The following is an 18337-nucleotide window of genomic DNA, read 5'->3' as shown; positions in this document are numbered from 1 at the left end:
TTTTTATAAGACTCGATCTATAATATTTTTTACATTAATTATTTTTAGACTTTGAAAAATTCCTCATTAAAAAAAGAGAATTTATTAAACTATTAGAAGATAAAGAAACATTGATGACATTGATAGTTTTTGAAAAAAATTATAAATTTAAGACAAATTTATTATTTTAAACTAAATTAATAACTTTTCTTAATCTTGATGGATTAAATAATTGGCCAAGTCTTATATATCGGAATATCAAATAATTGGCCAAGTCTTATATATCGGAATGGAGGGAGTATAATTTTTGGAAAACTGGAGTTTCTAAAAATAGTAAGAACATTTCCTTATTCTTTTCTGATTCAGAAAAGTAACAGTCCAGCACAGTAAAACTCGCTTCTCAAGATTTGGGTGGTAGCACAGGACTGCAAAAAAAATTATTAGTGCAAATCGTGACAATGATCACTACACCATTTCTTTGTATCATGAAATAAAAGAAAGAATCGACGTAGTACCTGTGTAAGCATATGGATAACACATACAAGAATCAGCGAGCAAGACATCAAATACATCTATGTTCAGTTCAGCCACTGAATTGATGCTTCTGATAAATCCTCCAGAGAAGAGTTAAACTCCTGACCATGATTTAGTTGCATGTAACCTTTGTTAATAGAACTCCAAGCCGGAAAGGACCATCCACCCACACCATTAATTGAAGCATGTATTTAAGTAATTTGTAGCCTGAACCCTACAAAAACAGAAGTCACATTTGTGTTGAGGCTTGACATCTGCAAAACAGCATAAAATTAACGGGCTTCTGCTGCCACCAAAGTTCACGGTTTAGACAGTTTTCCTTCAACTTCTGCAAAACGAATTCTATCTAGGACAATCAATCATTGCAAAAAGAATAAATATAACATGGGAAAGCAGAATTATAGATAAAATTCTAGAACAGTTACTTTTATTTTGACTTTGAAGAAAATATGCAAACATGCAACAATTAAGACTTCCTTCGGCTGCTGCTATATTCTGATAAGAATGTAAAAAATATTTCTATGTATGCACAGTTGACACAAAAAATGTGGAAAATAAAAGGATATTGATCATACTGTTGGTTTGCTGTTGAAAAAGATTTCTATGTATGCACAGTAGACAGCATAAAGAAAAGTCTTTGCACTGAATTTCAAACCTGCACCAAAGAAAAATTCACACAAGAGCCAAATACTGATCATTATAGATTTTCAGAAAAACACTTTTTACATATTGGGAAAACATTAAATAGATAGACTGAAGAAATGTTCACATTGGGTTTTCACCAAATGTGACAAATATTTGTAAAATTTATACAATGTGACAGCATGAAATTCAGAACAACTGAATCTGTCAACTGCATTAAATAGCAGGTTTGACAGAATCAGCTTGACATGAACTCTGTAGTCTGTACATCTTCAGCAATGGGAAAATCAATTTACAGATTACCCTTTTTCTCCCCTGAAAAAAATTTGTAAAAAGCAAATGACCCATTTCCAAGAGACATCATTATCCCTCTTCATCAATGTTATCATCACCAGAAGGAATCTGTCGAGTTTCTGATAATGAAAGCCTCCTTGGATTTGCTGAGCCTGACTCAACAAGTCCTTCTGATGATAAATTTAATGCAGAAGTTCCCGATGAAGAACCTAACATACGCCGTCCTGGGGCATCAGCTGAAGGTGATGCAGATATGTTATAGGTGAAGACTCCCATTGGGTGATCAAACTTGCAACTTGGACCAAATTTGCATATGCCGTAACGTGAATAGAACACACACAGGGGCTCTCCCTGTAGGAAAATGGGACACAACCTCTCCTCTATTAGCATGTACCAAAATCAATGTGAAGAGAACACTGTAATAAACAATTGCATATATTCTCATCTCCCTATAATCACAACAAAACAATTTTTTTTATGAATTTATTCACTTTACCCAAGAAACGAAGTCATGTATTTAGTTAAAATAATCTATTGCATTTCCCACAGTTAAAAGAAGGAAATATACCAGACAAATTTTGGGGAATGATATGCTACATCAAGAAGCACAGGAAGCAACACCAATACCATCAGATATCACAATTTGATTTAGACACAAAAGGGAAGCGCACACTTCAAATAATTGATATTGATTATGTTTTTGTTGAGATTCCACATCAACTATATATATGGCCAAAGTAAAGCTTATAAAGGCCTATGCAATCCTCACCTCATAAGCTAACTTTTGAGGTTGAGTTAGATTCATCCTAAATTCAAGATGATATCAAAGTCTATCATAGATTTGATATTGGACCACCATCAATTGTCCTAAAATCTACCTAACCTCGTGACTTTCCCTGTCCAATCTACCTGACCCCACGGCTTTCCCAGTACAATATATGTCCAAAGTAGGGCTTCTAAAGGCTTTAGGTCAATTCTCACTTTATGAGCTAACTTTTGGACTTGAGTTAGGCCTAGCCAAATTCAAGAGTTTTAATTGTCTCTTCTTCTGTCTTCAATTCTACAATTGCAAACCATTAAGTTGGCTTCAGAATATTGTTACACTTAAAACTACAATTCCTCTCTGTCTCGGTTCAAACATATGTAAATGCTCTTGCATGGTTCAATGATAGGGTTTCTCATCTATTGTGATTTAAACCATTTATAGGATGTCATGCATAGGACTAGGACATATTACTTCCTAATATTTAAAAATAAAAACACTCCATCACCAACATAGAGTGATTTAGATTCTTTCATTTCATGAAAATGTTAATTGCAAACTGATAGAAACCTGACAGAAACTTATACCATATATCCTGCACTGCCTCCACTCTTTTCCCTCTCTCTAACATGAGATCCATGTCCCATAGGATATTAGTTACTCCCCTTGCCAAGACACTCTAACTTGGGGAGCATATCCCACCCTTCTCATGTAAGATCTTACAAACAAACTTTCTTAGGTGGGGATCTATCACACGCCATAATAAAAGTATTTATTTAAAACCATTTTATGATTGCCAGGAAATTATACTTCTCTTGACTGGAACTCGTTATTCCTATGCTGATAACTTTTGAAACATGTTAGTACCCTAACTTTTAAAACAAGCTATAAAATATGTTTTCAAAGAACAGAAAAAGTTATTATCAAGACAGAACACCAAAAGGTATAACCACCGTCTTCCTTAAATGGTGTAACTTATACAACACTCTTCTGGCTTACAAATTACACTGTTGCTCATTTTAGCTCCTACATTGAGTTAGTCATTTCAGAAGAGAGATAGATACAGCACCCCTAAGTCAGAGGACCCAAATTTCAAGTGCGGGCTACTAAAATTTCTGCATATAGTCCCACAAGTGTGTCATGTCTAATTGTGTATCTCTCGGGAGCTAAAATTAGAGGATTCTAATTCAAATAATAGACCAATGTAAATACTAAAGAATAATATAGTAACAAATTAAATAATCTACAAGCAAATTTAAGAAGACTAGTTCTTTTTTGAGGCCTTACTAAATGCAAAACCTATGAGAACTATAATGAAGTGTAAATTCAGGTAAAAAAAATCTCTCTTAATGAAAAATAAACTTCATATTTGGAACTCAAGAGCAAAAATTCAACTCACAGGACGTAAAGGAAGACCTATAGGACTCAAAACACAGTCAGGAGCAGGAATCATCCTTTCACGTGGATGATGGAAACGACAGACTGCACCAAACTTGCAATCTCCAGTCTTCATGTAGAATTGACATTCAGGTTGATCAGGTCTCTCAGGAAATATGTTCTCCCTCTGCAACGCATAGAACCCTACAGGAACAGAGCCAGAACGAAATTGAGAATATGCCCCCTGGGATCCTGAATTTGCTGGTTCACTTTGCCGAGAAGTTCCATAGCTTTGGCCATTTCCCATTGTTTGCTGAGGACTGTCTGATCCCATTTGACCCTGGAAAAATTATTGTTTCATTAGGATGTTGATACATATTAGCAACAGCAAGATCTGTAAAAAAGCTCAGTACATATCTGCCATGTGGCATTATATTAATAATCTTTCACCATAAAATCAGATAGATGAAACCAATGTATTATGTGAAAAATAAGTGCAATAAAATTTCTCCCCAACAAGTTACAAGCTCAATTTTCCATAAGAAAAATACCTTGATAGACAAGAACATAGTAGGGGAATACATCCTAATAGCCCAATAAAATTAAAAATCCAGAGCCAAACAGCCATTCACAAAGGCAGATTAAAATCTGAAGGAAATATAAATGATGGTGTCATGAACCAACTCACTCAAAGGTTTAAGTTGTTAGGTGAAAGCACTGGAATGGTTTTATATCTAACCGGAATAACTCTAAACTACAAGATGCTGGAGGCTTTGATACCATGCCATCATGAACAAAGTATCCCAAAAGCTTAGCCATTAGATTAAAGCACATGAATAGTTTTATAGCAAATGGAAAACACATTTTAATCTGTCACAAGCATAGAATATCACATCTTTCTATTTCTTCTGTATGACCTCTCTATGAAAGAATGGATGAGCTTACACTGTATGCACTCCACCCAGGCACTGAAACCATTCCCTGAGGTAGAATTAAAGGTGCATAACTTGAAGGGCCTTGCCAACGTGGGCTAGGAATATACGATGAACTAGACCAATTTGTGATTCCTGTCGCGTATGACTGCTGACCTGGTGTAGTTGGAGAATGGACAGTAGGATAAACAGGAGAACTTCTCATGGAAAGCACCATATTGTTTGGTTGAGGATGGTGAAATTTGCAAGTGTTCCCAAATTTACATTGTCCAGTTCTTAAATAATAAGCACATTCAGGCTCATTCTGTATCAAAAAGAAACAGAAAAAAATATTGAATTAGATTATTAATATCAGCAATCAAACAAAACAATCAGGTGTCAGATATTAAATAGAAAAATTATCTGTTCAGGGTCATTCTGTATCAACAAGAAACAAAGAAAACGTAGAATTAGACTATGAATATCAACAGTCCAGCAAAACTTTCCAGTGTCATATAAAATTTCTGTATGCAAGGCTACCTCAAAAATGTTGACGTTGTATACAGAACAGCAAGAAGCATCATCTGAATTAAAGCTTTCAATTCTAAAACTGTGTCAGGCAAACTAATTATGCTATAAACCAAACAAGCAATCAAACTAGATGGCCACAAATTGACAAAAAACTACTGCCTCAGCTGTATTTAGCTATAAACAAGAGGTAAATATTCAATACTAACTGGGCGGAGAGGATAGCCTAAAATATTCATGGCAACTCTTCCAGCAATCCCAGCCTTGTCTCTAGGATGATGAAACCTGCATGTGGCTCCAAATTTGCAAGTTCCTGTCTTCAAATAGTACTGGAAAGCACAAAAAAGGGAATCAGTATTTGTAATATGGTGAATGTTTAAATGCACAAATACATATATGATATATATACTATATCAAGACCAAAATTAGAGCTTAACAGTAAAAGGTTAGTATTAACATTGATAATACACATAAAGATCATAATTTATAAAATCAAATAAGAAAATAATATCAAAAAAACCATTTATAGTTTGATATGAAGTCATTTTCCTAACTTTTTTGCTTCCTAACTCATGGAGATGTCAATGATCAAGATTTGCTAAAAGCAGATAAAGGTTGCATATCAAATAACTATATAGGATAATACTTCTTAAGACAAACAAAAATAATTGGAAAAAAAAGTGTGCTTCAAGTAGTAAAATGTTTAATTGATTTTCAGACAGATGAATGCTAAACTGAACTAATGTTAGATAAACATAAACCAGCTACCTCAAATTTTAGGCAAACACATTCTTATACAGAAACAAAATTCAAATACTGTTAACTTTCAACCCAAAATATACCACTTTTCAAATAAATCTAGATAATAATTCCAGAGACAACAGGTAAAGAAAATGGATGGCATGCAACTCTCATTGACGGCTTAATCTCTTTCCTCCCACCTCCATCCCCAGAGTGTTTAAATTACCAATTCTACAGATTTTTCAAAAGAAATATGCTCTCAATATTTTGGAAGAAACTGAAGTGCTATTGCTCCTATGAATCTAAATGTTGAACTTTGATGATGAATAGCAGACTCATGTTGATATTATAGATTAGTGGCAAAACTACTCTCACATCATGACTGGGCCTGATATTTCCTTTGTCGGGAATCAAATCCCTAACTCTCCATGTGATAGTCATTGGACTACAGTAATTCAAATCTAGATATATATATCAAGAGTTCTCCAAGAAAGGGATTGATTTATGAAAATAAAGACATAAATAGACATTGCTAGGTATGAAGAATATGCAGATCCAAGCTCTCCTAGTCATAGAAAATCAACTTCTGGGCATTGTATCCTTATTATGGCTAACCTCACCTTATGGAAAGCAAGAAGCAAATTGCAGTTGCGAGAACAAGTACAAAAGTAGAGCATTGCAGTATGGGTGTATGGCTCTTGCAACTTGTGAACTTATATATGATTAAACAATAATTTCAAGTCTTGAGATTTTGCAAGACAAATCCTATAAAATGTATTGGCTATAATCACGTTGCATTTTACATTGCCTACAATCCAGTCTTTGGGCAAACCAAACACACCAGGGTTGATTGCCATACGAGAGAAGATTCTTTCTAGGGATATCACTACTTCATTTGTATACTCTAGTGATCACGTAGCAAATATGTTCACCAAGGATCCAAATCACCTGTCCCGTATAGATCATATCCTCATCTCTTGGCCTTACAATTTAGGATCTATCTGGTATTAAGGATTTGAATTGTAATCAGATTTAAGTATAAATACATAGTGCTGAGAGGAATTCTCTCAGGTAATTCCACACATCCTAAATAGTTCAAGTGCTACAATTTTGAAAATTATAAAATTCCACCTTAACAAAAAGAAAATTCACAGAGCATGCACATAAACAAGCAATGTGCACCTTATGCATTCATTGATAAACAAGTACATGCCTGGCATTCTGGCTGTCCTATCCTTTCTGGGAATTCACCTTTCATCCGTGCAGCGGCAATAGCCTGATAGTTTTCAAAGAAAAAACTATCAGGTAACTATATGAAAAGTACCAACAATACAGCAAGATAGTTACTTTTGACCATATACATCACAGTAACAAGATTATTTTTTGAAAAATAGGTAAAAACAGCTAAAAGAAATTAACTCAGGAAAAGAGCATGGATGTGTAAAGAAAAACAATAGCTATACACAAATGCAAGTTATATCCTCCCAAGTGTGTGTGTGTGTGAGCGTCTTTGTTGTCTGCTAATTCACTGACATAATCAAATTGAGTAAGTGGAAAATGCAAGCATTTTTAATATAGGAATAAACTAAGCAAAGAACATTTGCTGAAAGAGGAATATAAAGAGACTACAGGAAATGGTTTCAATTGTCTATTGATTGCATCGCCTTGGGATATTCTACATAGAAAATAGGAGTGTTTGGAATAAATTAATATAAAAAACAAGAATTATGTATCAACAATATCTAATACATATAAAACAAAATTATAATTACAAATTGTCCAAAAGCAATGCAAGGATCATACCAGCTTCCTGTTAGGAGGATGATTAAATCGACATGTTGCTCCAAATCTACAAAGGCCAGTCCTAATGTAGTATGAACAATCTGGTTCTCCTGGATGCTCAGGATAAGGTCCTGATTCCATTGTTTCACTTGACCTCAAGTTAATTTGCCACATTGCATCTGAAACAACATCATATGAACAAGTCCATCTCTCAAAAAGAGACATCATTTTAATTTAGACTTCTATTTCTCACTTTATTTATCTCAGTGTACTACAAACTTGGCTTTGACTTATGAATATGTATGAAACTGTTTGGTATTTTGTCCAAACCACATCAAAAATCCGTTTGTTATGAGCCCAAGACTTTTCCAAATTTGCCATGGTCTCTAAACTTCAGGTTCTTTCAAAAATAAAAATTAAAAACAAAAAAGCTGGCGATAAAGGTTTAAATTGTAAAATACTCATAAAAAAAAAGTTTACAAAAATTCCATAAATTGCACCTAGTTTAACTTTAATGATTATTAAAGTGTTCACTTCAGTAATAGTAACAATTTATCCCGAAAGTACTCCACAGTATCTAAACCTAAAATTGCAAAACGAAATCAGGAAAGTTTATATTCATTACCAATTTAAATTTAAGAGAACTTGAAAAAAAAAAAACAGCTTTGATTGCGGTTTTTTTGTCCAGTTAAAAAAGCAGAACAACAAAAATTGCATGAACAAACATGAACACAGAACATTCCCAAAGCGGTTAAGAAAACATCATCAACACACAAACAAGCACAGTGGAATCCAATTAAAAAAAAATTGCAAGTTAGTACCTTACGTAAAAAAAGAAAGTGAAACAAAACAAAGCATCTCAGATCTCAGAATCAGACCGCAGAACAACAAAATAAGCGCGACGATCATCCATCGATGATCATCGGCGATAACAACAGGATCACGAAAACACACGTGATCGGAACGAATTACCAGATTGAAAGAAAGCATATAAAAGAAGAAGAAAAAGCAAAAGACCTGGAGGGAGGTGCTCTCGGGACACGGGAATCGCGGCATCGAATTCCATAGACACATAATAATACTATCATCACTCTTCACATTCCATTAGCCTCACTCACTCATAAGCTAGGATCAACCTCCAACAACAGTTAAATAAAACCAATAATAAAATTATTTGTTTTTGCAAGGAGAAATAAATAAAGAGAGTGTGTGTAAAGGAAGAGAGAATGAGATGGTGGCGTTGTGTTCTCCACTCCACAAACGAGAACAAGGAATAAAAACCAACCAATCACACCTCACCAATCATCTCTTACTGTTACTACAACACAACAACACTTTTTCACCCGCGTTTTCAACAACACACGTTGGTTTATCTCTATTCTATTAGTCCCGCCTTTCCTTTTTCTTTTTTTTAATTCGCCAATTTTCACTTCTCTGCCTTTTTTTGCGTCAACACATGTAATAATAAATATTCTCGATTCAAACAATAAAAAGTAAAACCTTTTTTTTCCACTCCCACGTCAGCTAGTGCTTCCCTGTCACAACTCACGAAATTTTGTTTGCTAATCAAATTTTAAAATAACATTTTATTATAGTTATTATAATGCTAACAACAAATTTAGCTTTTAAAATCTAATACAATTCACTCCAACTCTCTCGCCAATACATCAATCTTAGTGGATTGGAGAAGCTGGTTTAAGTTATTTACTTTTATTTCTGGAAATAATATTTATGAAAATATAATAATGAGAATGCTATTTTTGGATTTTTTTTAAGAAGTATATTTTTTAATAAAATTTGTTGATTTTTTTTATAAGAGTGACGTGTAACAAATTTTTTTTTTGACAAAAGTTGTAAAAAGAAGTTGAAAAGATAAAAATGAAATTTTACTAATATAATGTTTATTTTTATCCTATGAGAATATGGAAGGTTATTCTTTTCTTAAAGATGTTTTATGTCGGGTAATAATTCTTTTAATTTTATAACAAATATGAGATCACATATTCTTTATTTTTTTAACTTACGGTTATCGTAACTAATGCCATTCCTTCATTTCGTCGTTTTCATTTTATTTTTTCTTTTTTCTGCTTTAATTTTAATTTATTGGTGTTGGAAAAGTTGAAAGTATTTTATTTTTTCTTTTGGAAATAAGAAAAGAAAAGGTATGGGGTTGATATTTTATTATCATGTGGTGATTGATGATTGGTGCATAAAGAAAAAGAAAAAAAAAAGGCGAAAGGAGTGGATAATCGAATTTGGAACCATTGGTTTAGAAAGGAAAGCAGGAAAAAAAAGTTCGTGGAAGACGGCTTGCAGTTTTAGCATGAAGTTGACACCCCCAAGAAAAAAATAGTGGATATTAATGCACAAAATTGCAAATAAAAAAATTAAGTTATGAACAACAACAAAAAATAAATACGGAATAATTATCGCTTGTTTTCATGAATCTGATTGTGTTTAACTCGAGAGCTGCATGAAAGGGCAAGTCTTTTTGTCCCAACGATTTATAACATATTTAACACCCTGGGTTGGTATATCGAGCGATAAAGGAAGGAAATAAAGAAAATCGGTTCATTTTGTAACATCTTTAAAATTAGGTTAATAATGATTAATAATATATAAGTAAATAAATATTATTTGTAACATCTATATGTTTATTCAATGTTTTGTGTAATATAGGAATAGTGAATCATTGTTTAACATGTTTTGAGAGAGAGACCATAGAGTGCACTAAGGGTTTTTACTTCTTTTTTTCCCTGATACATGTCATTTGCATTCATTGCAATATCTCAAATTTAACGGGTTGATGTAGTAGCGAGAGATATCATTAAGAACAATGTATTTTACAAAGAAATCTATATTTAATTTCTATTGTGTGTAAAAAAAATTTGAACCAACAACACCTACAAACTGCAAACAAGATTAGTCTTTAAATCAATGGATTGAAGATACTCTTATAGCGAGAGGGACATATAAATAAAATTATATACATTGTAATGGGAGGGATTGTAAATGTGTCAAAATGTATCATTCAAGATTAATTAAATGAATTCATTAATACTACATATATTGTGTAATTTTATTCTCAAACTTACAGGTTTATGGTTTATAGTTTAATTATACTTTTATTTCTAAAGTTTAACTTTTTTGTTGTTGCAAATTTTGCCTAATTTTTTTAAAAGTAACAAACATTGACCTTCCTCCAATTGTCCTTTAAATTTATTAATTGTCCGGTAACATAATAATGTTGATCACTAACTTGACATTATAATGTTGTATGATAATATACATGACACTTTCACATAAATTAATGATATGATGGCACTAACACAATGATGTATCATTAAGAAAAAAATGTGAAACATTCTAAAAATATGGAGATAAAATGTGTAATATTGTAAAAATATAAGGACAAAATATGAGAAAAATAATAAAAAATGTTATTATTTAGTCTTTTAACCTATCTAAACCATCATAAAGTGTAACATTATTTTTTCCTAAACTAAATAATGTCATTTCATTGTGAACCAACAAGTCATTGTTTGAGTACAACTATGTCTTTAATGAAGGTGTCTAAGTTCAAATTTTGTGGGTAAAAAAATGTGATCCAGAAAAGAGATCACACTAAAAGGAATCAAGTCAAGTTTTTAACAAAAATTATCAATAAAACTAATGGATATATTCTGCACCAATATCATAATAACAAAAATATATCATTATGAGTTACATACTATCATTTAACCTCTAATAAACCATAAGATATGACATACATATTATATCCTATGAGAGGAAACATCTTATATGAGAGATCATATAACCATACCTGAAGGATTAAAATTTATCATAAAAAAGTTACATAACTTTTTTAAAAACTCACACAGATCACTTAACATTAAATATTGACAGTTCATATTTGATTATATGATTCCAATTTAATTTTTCTATCCTCATATAAGATATCTTCATCTCATATTGACAGTTCATATTTAATTATATATATATATATATATATATATATATATATATATATATATATATATTATTGTTTAATTACAAATCATATGATAAGATTATTGATTTTTATAGTAAAATTCTTTAAAATTGTGTCAATTCTATTTGATTAAAAATGCAAAAACTATTTTACTGAATGCATACATAATGAACTCTCATAAATAATACTCCTATTGTCCCTAAATATAAAAATAGTTTAACTAATTCAAGAAAATTGATTGATATAATTAATAACATTAAGTTTGTTATTAATTTGTATTATTTTACCAAAATTACCCTTAAATTTATTGTGACTCCTAATATCTCTCTCTCCACTTAATTACTTTCACACCTTATCAATTAATGTGTGTTAGTCTTCTTATGAAATTCTTATAAAAGTTTGAGAAAAAAAGATTCTTATCAAAGAGATAATATATTTATCTTTTAAATATATAACATTTATTGTAAATTAATAAAAGATATTTGAATAAAAAATAATTAAAGCAAAAAATAATTTTAAAAAAATCTTATAAAAACTAACAAATAAAACTGAAACAAAAGTTTTATATTTAAGGATAGAGTGAAAAGAAGAAATTAAATACTTATTTGTTTAAAAATAATTTGATTATGACGGATTAAATGCCAAAAAAAAATCTCAAAAGATGTTTGGAAAACATATTTTTCTATTTGATTATTTTTAGTCTTTAATGTGGGGTAGTACTAACAACATCACCAATTGATATAATTTAAGTAATTTATTTTGAGTTGTTTATCTTATGTCAATTGGTTCCTATAATGTCATATCATAATTAAACAATTCATATATATTTTATTCCAATGGTATAATTTTAAACAACTCTTAAATTATCTCCTTAAATGATTCTTAAATTGTAAGAAAATTTTTTTTTACCCACAAGCAATCATTGGTTATGTAAGCAACAGAGTTATTTTGTATGACTTAATATGATAGTAGATCATCTTCAATAATAAAAAATAAACTAAACAATGATATCTAAAAATAAATATCTCATTATTTGTTTTTAGACTAATTTAGATGTTTTATAATCTATTGGGTTAGAGATTAATCTTCCTTACAGTACGTGATTGTTCTTGACCTGAGAAAATTTTGAACAAGATAAAAATCGAACATAAATACTCTCACTAAATGAATCGTTCTCACTCATGTAGCAAAACCTTTGTATTAAGTAAACAACTCATTAAGTAATTAGTCTTAAAAACACTCTAAAAGAAAAAAAAGAGTTTAAGAGGATTAATTATATACTCTTATAAATATACAATTTTTTTATTAAATTTATTAAAAGTTACAAAATCAAGAGAGTCATTAAAAAAAAAATCCCATATTCAATGATTGAAGTTATTACACTCATATTTTCTTGTATATTAGATGAAATACGGAGTTTCTATAATTTCATGCGATCTCAATTATAATTAGTGTAATTTATTTAATATTTTGAACAATTCTTTCAAAAAATATATTTTTTTAATTTTTAATTCCACCGATTAAGCATATTTTGAAGTAGGCTTCAGCCTTTTGAGGACCTGATCGAGAGACGAAGGCAGAGGAAAGATCGCGTTATGTGGCCTCTTGTCTCCTTACTTGCAAAGCCGGAACAGAAATCGCATATAAAATGCGAAAAGAAATGAATTCAATGTTCGGAGATCTGCACAGGATCTCTCTCCGTGTCCGTTGAACTTTCTTTACGCCCTCCTCGTAACATAAAAATTCAGATCCCGCCAACTCTGAAGACCTCTATTCTCTTTCCCTCCCCTTTCCACTTTCCCGAGAAAAATAAACTTTTCCGTCAATTTTCTCTCCACGGTTTCCTTCTTCCTCACAATGGCTCCGAACTTCGACAATCGAAGATTCGTTCTCGCTCTTCGCATTTTCCTTCTCCTCTCCTTATTCTTCAACCTCTCACCGACCTTCGCTCAGGTAAACTTCGTGTCCTTCGTTCTACGCGACTTTTTTCACGATTCATGCATGCATCGCGGCCTTAACGTGTTTAATTTCTACGTGCAGGATTCTCTCGTGCAGAACGCGAAGGAAGATTCCGGCGAATCTGTGGATCTCGGTCGCCGCGCCAAAGTAAGCATCCGTTGCATATTTGTTGTTTCGTTCGATTCGATTGGATTGTTGATAGAACTGAATTGAATGCATTGAAACTGGAAATGAATGTTTCATGTTTGTGTGCTTTTTTTGTGAACAGATTGCATTGAATGGTATAGAGAATGATTCGATCCTTTCTCTTGGCTTGGACTCCACCGGTCCTGGACTCTTCGACGCATTTTTCGCGAGTTTTTCGATGATCCTTGTCAGTGAGGTTAGCTTAACGAAGCTGCGCTGTTCTCACATTCATTGCTAGTGTGTTAGCTAGCATTATCCATTTTGGATCTCAAGAACAATAGTTGTTTATATATTTTTCATTTTTATCCCATTGTGTAGATTCGTGAAGGCTGGTGAGAGCTAGAGAAATTTAAGAGATGAGTATTGCGAGAGTATCCTGAAATTGAAATTGATTGAACGAGTGAAGTGTGTCATATAAATAACAAAGCAAATGTGCGACTTATACGTGGCAAACTAACTTAAATAATCTTTAGCTAATGCTAACCAAGCTGACTCTATTATGGCAAATAGGAGCAGTCAAGTCATTAAGAATGCTTTTTATATGATACCTCTCTTTTATGTTTGGGCTATGGCTTTTAACTGATTTTTTTTTTATGCTAGATTGGGGATGAGACGTTTATAATAGCAGCTCTCATGGCTATGCGTCACCCTAAGTCAATTGTCTTGTCTGGTGCGCTCAGTGCTCTGATTATAATGACAGTAAGTGCAACATGGGATGCATTTTTGGTTATAATATATTTGCATTGTTGTTTCTCATCATGGGTTGCATTTTTTTGTTGTTGTGACGGAATGGTTTGTGCAACTACAGAGCACTATTTCTGGGTGCTCTAACTCTTCATATTAATGTTATCAGGATACTGATAAAAAAAAATTATCAGGATTAAATTTATTGTACGTGTCAATTAGGTACTTTCTACAGGGCTTGGCAGGATTGTGCCTAATTTGATTTCTAGGAAGCATACAAATAGTGCTGCTACAGGTACAATTTCTGGGTTTGATACTTATTGCTGAGCAGATTTACATATTATAATTTGTGAATTTTGCAAAAAAGCAGGTTAAAAAGTAATTATTTTGAATTATAAGTGTTGAGTCTGCACTCTGCACCTGTTATAGAAGCTATGATAATTAGCACTGTTCAGATGTTTTAGGGATGTGATAATGTGCTTGATTGATGCTGTTTAATTCTAAATACTATTCTTTGCTTCAGTATTAGTTGATTGTGTCTATTTCATTTCATCTGTGCCTAGTCTTTGGGGTTCACTCAAATTCTTAATTAAATATTATTTATTTAGCTTCATTAGCTGTTTATTTGTGGCTGTTCCAAATGGTTGTATCTTTTACTTGTATAAAGTCTATGGGAATTCTTGTTAGCAATAGAAAGCCAGCTGTAAATGTTATTAACATTTGCGCATTAAATTTTGTTTGTGGCTATATAATTCATAATTATGTACTCTACTCAGCAAATTGTGAGCCATTTGTTTTTGGATTGTCATTTATACCTCAGTGATTTACTTATTTTCAAATTTCTGTTCATTATTTTGTGTTTATTGGTGGTTTTTACTCTAGTCTATAAGTTCAATTTTTGTGTAAGATGATGAAGCTAATCCTATCCATTTTTTGTCACTTGCAGTTCTTTATGCTTTCTTTGGGTTAAGGTTACTGTACATTGCATGGAGATCATCAGATTCAAAATCCTCACAGAAGAAAGAAATGGAAGAAGTATGTTTTTATTGACTCTTTATAGGAAAATACTGATGATGGCCTTCACTAATGTTAGAAGAGAAATGCAAGCAAGACACACTATTAATTAATTGAAAATTGTTGGAAATCACAAAATTGTTTTGGTCTCACTCCTTATTTAATGAATTCCACTCATGATTTTGTAGTTTTTAATAAATTTTAAACAGTTAGAGTGTGTTGCTAGCACTCCTCATGCTAAAATATGCCAAGAGCTATTGTCTTCCTTCACATAGATGCTAGTTGCTTTGCTTCTTTCTTTTTCCAATTTTAGTTTCCTGGTTTCTCCATTACACCTCCTGGTCACTTGCCATGGGGAAGGCAGCTCATTTAAACATGCTGCAGATCAGCAGCTGGCACGGATTCTATACTTTAATTGATTCAATTTTTTATATTAAAAAAATATCTTGGTCAAATTTGGTACATGCTAAGAATTTATTAATCTTGTTAACTAGGTTGAAGAAAAACTGGATGGTGGACAAGGGAAAACTTCAGTTAGGCGCTTCTTTTCAAGATTTTGTACACCAATATTTTTGGAGGCAAGTACAACTTTTGCATCATTTATTTGACTGAGAAAATAACCACATTTGTGCTACATGTAATATCATCTTTTCTTTTTTATGCAGTCTTTTATTTTAACATTCCTTGCTGAGTGGGGTGACCGTAGCCAGATAGCGACAATTGCAGTAAGAAAACTGATCCCCTGTAGATCAATCAACATTTTCTGCTTTCACGATTTGGTTTTGTCTTAGTTTATTGTCGGCTGCATTAGTAGCCTTTTTCCTCCTACATTTTTTATGTCCTTTAATTTTCCTTCTGCAGCTGGCAACCCACAAAAATGCAATTGGAGTAGCAGTTGGGGCCACTATAGGACACACCATCTGTACCTCTCTGGCTGTAGTGGGAGGAAGCATGCTGGCATCTAAGATTTCCCAACGCTCAGTAGCCACTGTTGGTGGCTTGCTCTTCCTCGGATTTTCTGTATCTTCATATTTCTACCCGCCTCTATGATGAATACAAGTGCAGAGTAATCTGATTCGTAAAGGCTTGTGGCCTTTCTATCCTGCTTTTTCCCCCCCTACATAATTGTCTTTATTGTAGATTTTGTTGTACTTGTTCCCTAGGAAAGCTCGATACTAACTGGAACATGAGATTTTGAATCCCATTTTTTTTTGTAAAATATGTTACATTCTCGTCTCCTCCACACATTAGCACGTAGACAGACACTGCTATTTATCATTATTTTTGGAAGGTAAAAGTATCATCCCCTTTTCATGGTTCGTTTACGATTTGCCCATTCGTGTGTTGGTTAACTTTAAACTTCAAAAAAAATAAAAAACTGTGCTTGAGATTTAAATCGATGGACACCTAATTGTAAGGATAATGTTTTGTGGCGTGATCAGCTTTAGCTTTTTACTTTTGGCATTTGTATGTTACACCTCCCATTTTATTTGTGTCGACAAAAGTGTCCTTAATGACTTATGTCTCACCAAGTCTTAGTACCTCCCTTCTCCAACCCTAATACCTCCTTCCCCCCTTTTCATTTGTCTGCCGGCAAAGTCCCTAGCCACCACCATGTAAGTGCGATGCCAACGACGGTTTGTGTCATTTGTTGAGCCCCCATTATGGATGACTTGCCAACGACCTCAATCACGATGACATGACTGCACTCATGTTTCCTTCATCATGTTCACTTTTTTTAGAAACAAACAACTTAGACTTATCTTCCTCCTTTGCATATATTGCAATGAAAATGATTATTTCTTTTGACACCTTGAATTACGCATCATGTTGAGAACAACATCAACATTAAATGCTTGAGAATGTAAAAGAGTGACCCATGATTCAAAATGCACATCAAAACAAAATAATACATAATGTGGTTTAACTAAAAACTTTACCCAAAATCATTGAAGGTAATAACATAACAATTTCAAACAAAGCATGACTCTTCAAAAAATTGAAGTGTGGTGCAGATGTGATGCATAACTATTCCACAATAGTTTTTGAGTATTTATTTTTATTATGAAATGATCATTTTAAAAGGTAAAATTTTCCTTCTGGAGTAGTCATTCTAAAATAAAAATAAGTGTTCTAAAACTATTCCAAAAGGTAAAAATTATCTTCCGAAATGATGATTCTGAAATAGAAATAAATACTCATTTTGGAATAGAAATAAGTACTACAAAATTATTATGGAATAACTATTTTGAAAATTGTTACATTTTATTTACCTATTATGACTATTCCAGAATGAATATTCCTAATGAAAGAGTTATTTTTAGTCCACATACATAAAATGAGAAATACATGATACAAATTGGGAGGTTTAGGATTCAAATCCCAAGTAGAAGGAATAAGGATGGATAACCCACTAGTGGGTCGGAATGGCCGGGAGTTCGTGTGTTTTATGCTCTCAATGTCCTTTTCTGAAAGTTTTTTCTTTGTTGCTGTTACTACTTTTTGAGCCTGGGTTTCGATTTAGTTGTGTGGTGGTATGCGAGTGCTAACCGCAAATAATGAAAACAATGGCTTGGTAATAAGTAAAATACATTCTTTTGGTTTATGCATTTTCATATGTACAAAGAGTATGTGTAAATAACAAGGACTCCTAACTTAATTTGCACAAAGATTTTATTAATGCATTATAAACAAACAAATCCAGTATAAAACTAAAATTTCTCAATCACCAAATCATTAACGCTATCAATCCTTTCCTTGCTTTCATAATCCTTCCCCGAATCACGATATAGTAGCCTCAGTTGGAGGATGCCCCAAGTCAACCATTTCCTCCAAAAACTTTATTCAAGCCTTGACCTTTTGAGCCCTACAAATGCCAAATATTAATGTATGATAACATAGACAATGACTAACAACCAACACAACACAAAAGAATGCAAGAGTTTACTTATG

At 32.4% G+C, this 18337-nt stretch overlaps 2 protein-coding genes across 3 annotated transcripts; one reads left to right on the top strand and one right to left on the bottom strand.

Moving 5' to 3' along the window:
- Positions 1 to 1184: 1184 nt before the first annotated feature.
- LOC100786261 (zinc finger CCCH domain-containing protein ZFN-like) lies at positions 1185 to 8891 on the bottom strand. 2 transcript variants are annotated; one of them, XM_006587747.4, is made up of 7 exons: positions 8569 to 8891; positions 7573 to 7730; positions 6983 to 7078; positions 5238 to 5357; positions 4535 to 4825; positions 3612 to 3929; positions 1185 to 1800 (listed from the first exon to the last, which is right to left on the bottom strand). In XM_006587747.4, the coding sequence occupies exons 1-7, from the start codon at positions 8615 to 8617 to the stop codon at positions 1519 to 1521; spliced, it is 1314 nt and encodes a 437-aa protein (XP_006587810.1). In that variant the 5' UTR covers positions 8618 to 8891; the 3' UTR covers positions 1185 to 1518. The 2 variants fall into 2 exon arrangements, with proteins under 2 accessions (XP_006587810.1, XP_003534518.1); XM_003534470.5 differs by having other exon boundaries at positions 6983 to 7045.
- Positions 8892 to 13064: 4173 nt separating this feature from the next.
- LOC100785207 (GDT1-like protein 3) lies at positions 13065 to 16704 on the top strand. The gene is made up of 9 exons (XM_006587746.4): positions 13065 to 13495; positions 13583 to 13648; positions 13770 to 13883; positions 14288 to 14386; positions 14594 to 14666; positions 15318 to 15406; positions 15880 to 15963; positions 16051 to 16110; positions 16247 to 16704. The coding sequence occupies exons 1-9, from the start codon at positions 13400 to 13402 to the stop codon at positions 16433 to 16435; spliced, it is 870 nt and encodes a 289-aa protein (XP_006587809.1). The 5' UTR covers positions 13065 to 13399; the 3' UTR covers positions 16436 to 16704.
- The last annotated feature ends 1633 nt before the right edge of the window (positions 16705 to 18337 follow it).

Source organism: Glycine max, chromosome 9 (assembly GCF_000004515.6).
Source record: "Glycine max cultivar Williams 82 chromosome 9, Glycine_max_v4.0, whole genome shotgun sequence".
Lineage (NCBI taxonomy): Eukaryota > Viridiplantae > Streptophyta > Magnoliopsida > Fabales > Fabaceae > Glycine > Glycine max.
This window is presented reverse-complemented; position numbering and strand designations above follow the sequence as displayed.